The following is a 5000-nucleotide window of genomic DNA, read 5'->3' as shown; positions in this document are numbered from 1 at the left end:
AATGCTTATAAAATAGTTTTACTTACGGTTCAGCTATATTTAGGATCGGGAGAGACCATAGAACATTTCACTCGGACCAAAACTAAAAAAGAAACTACATTGAAAAAACATTTTCTTTAAATCCGCAATTTTGTTACGTTTTGGTCCGAGTGAAATGTTATGTGGTCTCTTGTTTCTAAATATATCTGAACCGTTTAGTTTGACCAAGTAAAACAATTTTTATAAGCATTTTACGAAATGTCCATGGGAAAATAAATGGCAGATGAAAATCTCTGGTACAGTGCTGAAGCAGGAAGTAGGCGGTCACTTTGCCTCTCTATGGGAATTGACTGGCTTTTGGAGCCAGCCTCAAGTAGCCATTCAAGGAACTGCCGTTTATGGCAATTTCGCGTTGGCTTCAGTTTTCAGCCCTGGAGGTTGCTCCTTGGGTTGAACATGGACAAATGGAAATAAATGGCTCACCTGCAACTTCAGCTCTTGATATGACGATATGATATGATATGATATTATTATATATATATATATATATATTTTTTTCCCCCCCGATTTTTTTTATCCCATTTTTATCCCCCATTAGTGCTAATTTAATTTATTTATCCTGGTTGCTGCTCCACCCTCTGCCGATCTGGGGAGAGCCGAAAACTGGCTCCATGCTTCCTCCGAGACATGGGCAGTTAGCCAGCCGCTTCTTTTCACCTGACAGGGGAAGCTTCACCGGTAGGACATAGCACGTGGGAGGTTCACGCTATTCCAACTAGTTCCCCTCCCTCCGAACAGGCGCCCTTAACGACCAGAATCCTGCAACCAGGATATTGCATGTTTTGGTGAAGGGGGTTCCTATATGAAGGAAACCCCCGGGAGGCACGGGGAGAACATGCAAACTCCACACAGAAAGGCCCTTTTGACGACCCCACCCGGGCGTCGGGGCACTCGAGGACATGCGGACGGGCACGCATTCCTTCAGCGCTCACAGCGTCCCAGGTGACAATCGAACCCAGGACCTTCGAGCTGTGAGGCGACAGCGCTTACCACTGCACCACCGTACCCCCCGATTATCTTATTATATTATTATTATTATATTATTATGAAATACATTTATTGCAGCTACAATATGAAAGCTTGTTATTATGACTATGGGGGAGGGTGCGTCACGTGAAATTCCTCTCACCTCCTCCAGGGTCTCGTCCTGCGGCGTGGCAGCGCTGTCGTCAGAGTCTTTCTGCGAGCCGCCGGGCGCGGCGTCGGCGTTCTTGCGTCCGTCACGGTTGTTCTTCTTGTGCTTGTGGGCCAGCTTCTTCACGTGGCCGTCAGCCTTGCCGGAGCTGAGGCGCCTCACGGGGCTGGTCAGCCACTTCCTCAGGGTGTTCCCGGGACGCTTGGGCCCCGGGGAGCTGCTGTGGGGGCCCAGGGTGTGGCTGGAGCCCAGGGTGTGGCTGGAGCCCGGCTGCAGGGCGTCGTTACTGGACACGGACAGGGTGTCTGAAGGGGCGAGAGAGGAGAGAGAGGTACATTACATTATTGACGTGAAGATTGCAAAAACAATTCTCCTGCATAACCAGAATGTCAGCACATTTTTAATACGGCACTCAAAATGGATCACCAGCCTATGGTCTCGACATAATCGCAAGATCATGGCCGACCCCTCCCACCCTGGCCACAAACTCTTGAAGACACTCCCCCACGGCAAGAGACTGAGGTCTGCCAAGACCAGAACCACCCGCCACAAGACCAGCTTCTTCCCAACCGCCATCAGCCTCACCAACAAGGCCCGGAGACCCCTTCCACCAAGGACCTCACCAACACCCCCCCCCCCCCCACACACACACACACACACACACACACAAACTCACTACCTCCTCCTAAACCCAACTGAACTCCCCCCCCCCCCCAATAAAACTGGAACTCGTATCTAATTTAATGCCTGTTTAACTGGGACTGTAAATTGATGCAAATTCCCTGCACATTAATGCCTATTTAACTTAGCCTGTAAATGTCATGTACATTCAATGTAAACTCTTATTTAACTCCGACTGTAAATTCATGTAAATTCCCTGCACATTAATGCCTATTTAACTCAGTCTGTAAATCTCATGTAAATCCAACATAAATTCATATTTATCATCCACAGAACACTTCACCACCTCATGTACATATTGTATATATTTACTCGATTTGATTTGATTTGATTGCACTTGCAACTTTGTGATTGTCTTTAGTTATCTTCCTACTTCTTATCTCTGTATATTGATGTGACCGCTACGCTGCATACAGACACTAAGACAAATTCTGTAACTTGCATACTGTGGCAATAAAAGTGATTCTGATTATCCGGTATCGGGTCACGGAGGTAGCCCAGCAAGAGACCCCAAATGTCCCTTTCCCGGGTCACATTAGCCAGCTCCCGATGCCAGCGTGGAGATACGCCTGGAACAACTCTCTAGGGGGGCCACCAGGTGGCATCCTTACAAGATGCCCGGACCACCTCAACTGGCTCCTTTCTACGTGAAGGAGCAGCGGCTCTTCTCCAAGTCCCTCACAGATGACTGAGTGTCTCATCGTATTGTATAACCCTAAGAGAGATGCCAGCCACCCTCCTGACAAAACCCATTTCGACCGCTTGTATCTGCAGTCTTGTTCTTTCGGTTATCATGACCCATCCTTCATGACCGTAGGTGAGCGTAGGAACGAAGATCGACCGGTAGATCGAGAGCGTTGCCTTCTGGCTCAGCTCTCTTTTCATCACAACGGTGCTGTAAAGCAAACGCAATACCGCCCCCGCTGCTCCGATTCTCCGGCCCATCTCCCGCTCCATATAGACCCTTCTCACGGGGGGCCATTTTGTGTCAAAAAAACAGGGTAAACACAGGTGCAAGCAAAACACTAATGAGGGTTTCAAACTTCCATGATTGGAATTTGGAAACCCTCATTGGTGTTTTGCTTGCACCTGTGTTTACCCTGCCTTTTTGACACAAAATGGCCCCCCGTGAGAAGGGTCTATTGTCCCCTCACTCGAGAACAAGACCCTGAGAGACTTGAACTCCTTCACTTGGGGTAAGGACTCATTCTCCACCTGGAGTATTATATTGAAATCAACAAATGTATTGCATTCTGAATCAGTGGCGCTGGAAGTACTTTTAGGTAGGGGGTAATGTAAGGAAGGGACGAAAATTTGAAGTTTTTTGGACTTTTAGCCATATTTAGAGGAATATTTAATTTTAAATTAACATTAGGATTATAGTGTTATATGTCATTATTCAGTATCTGCTCCTTTTCTCACTCACTTTCATGTAACCACCTGCTCTCCCTTTAGTCGTTTTACACTACAACAAACAGCAACACAGGCATAAACACTGAACTTATTATTATTATTATGGAAAACCAGATTATGATGAAAATCAAACACTTTTGAAGAGAGAGAGCGTATGAAATAAGATTAGAGCTGGGAAGCACAAACTGTTTTTTAATGCATTTTGTTGCTGTTATAAACACAAGACAGCCAAATTCAACAATTTCGAAAATCCCATCTCTTGCCACCAGGGGGTGCTGCAGCACCCTCAGCACCCACCTTCCAGCTCCCTTGTTCTGAATACATGAATGCATGTTCGTTTCCACTCCATATACCTTTCCACTGCATTGGAATGAGATCTATACATCCAACCAGATTCAACTTATTTAGCATGGCAAACAAAACGCAGTGTTATGTAAAACCTGCATAAACTGTTTTCCCTACTTGCTGTGTGTGTGTGTGTGTGTTTGTGTGTGTGTGTGTTTGTGTGTGAGAGAGAAAGGACAGAACATAATTATATAGATGGTGTTTTTCTCAGACTATGTGCGTGTGTGTGTGCGTGCGTGTGCGTGTGTGTGTGTGTGTGCGTGTGTGTGTGTATGTGTATGTGTGTGTGTGCGTGTGTGTGTGTGTGTGTGTGTGTGTGCTCTCTGCGGTAGGCAGGCTGGCCTCCCCCTCATGGCTCCTCGGGGAGTCTGTAGGAGGAGATCTCTTCTCAGACGAGGAGCAGGGGGCTGACTGAGAGGAAGTGATGGCGGCGGGGCCAGTCTGAGCACTTGAAAGTAAGGCTAGCGATTAGGACCAAAAAGCACATCGGAGTATTTTTGGGCTGAATGGCGACACACGATATCTCTGTATTTTCTACAAAATGTTCAGTTGTAAGTGAGACGTCAAAACAAGATATGGTTGGGCTATATGGACACAATCAAATATCACAATATTTTCGACCAAATACATTGATATAAATATTGCCACAATATTGTATGACTATTGGCGCTTTCACAAAATATTTACGCAATGAGAATTTTGATAAATAATCATCAGTAATGTGGATATAATGACTCAGTGGTTGAACAGTCTGGTCAGTTCAGAAAATGACATCACGTGTGTGTATCCCTTTAAGACCGTCTTAAAGGGATACACACACAAATGAGGGATATACACGCAAATGCTGCATCAGGTATCAATGGGTTAATCAAAAGCAGGAAAAGACAACACGTCATATCACGATATTACGACATCCAAAATCTAAGGCAATATCTCGTCTCATATCACGATAGATATAATATTGATATATATTTCCCAGCCCTACTTGAAAGGTTGGCCTAACTCAGGACAGGAGTTCCCAAACTTTTTTGGCTTGTGACCCTATTTTGACGTCACAAAAATCTAGGGACCTGAGACATTTCAAATTCCGGTAGACCATCGATAATATTATCAGTGACATCGTCAGTGATGTCACATTATGCTTCTTTTCCCCCGCAGAATTCTGACTTTAATCTGAGAATTCTGACTTTAATCTAAAAATTCTGACTTTAATCTAAAAATTCTGAGAGTAACTTCGAATTCTGACTTTAATCTGAGAATTCTGACTTTTTTCTCAAAATTCTGACAGTAACTTCGAATTCTGACTTTAATCTGAGAATTCTGACTTTATTCTCAGAATCCTGATTTAAAGTTATAATCTAAAAGATTTTGATCTAAAAAAAAAAAG

At 44.7% G+C, this 5000-nt stretch overlaps 1 protein-coding gene across 1 annotated transcript in view; it reads right to left on the bottom strand.

The window, feature by feature from the left end:
• The window catches only part of LOC310800189 (triple functional domain protein-like), a gene marked incomplete at its 5' end in the record, with an annotated part of 227964 nt that overhangs the window by 32771 nt on the left and 190193 nt on the right, over positions 1 to 5000 (bottom strand). Inside the window, 1 exon segment of the mRNA XM_083662774.1 lies at positions 1169 to 1479. Within this exon segment, the coding sequence (XP_083518900.1) occupies positions 1169 to 1479 (311 nt within the window).

This window comes from Poromitra crassiceps (assembly GCF_964638095.1).
Source record: "Poromitra crassiceps genome assembly, chromosome: 29".
NCBI classification, from domain to species: Eukaryota; Metazoa; Chordata; class Actinopteri; order Beryciformes; family Melamphaidae; genus Poromitra; species Poromitra crassiceps.
This window is presented reverse-complemented; position numbering and strand designations above follow the sequence as displayed.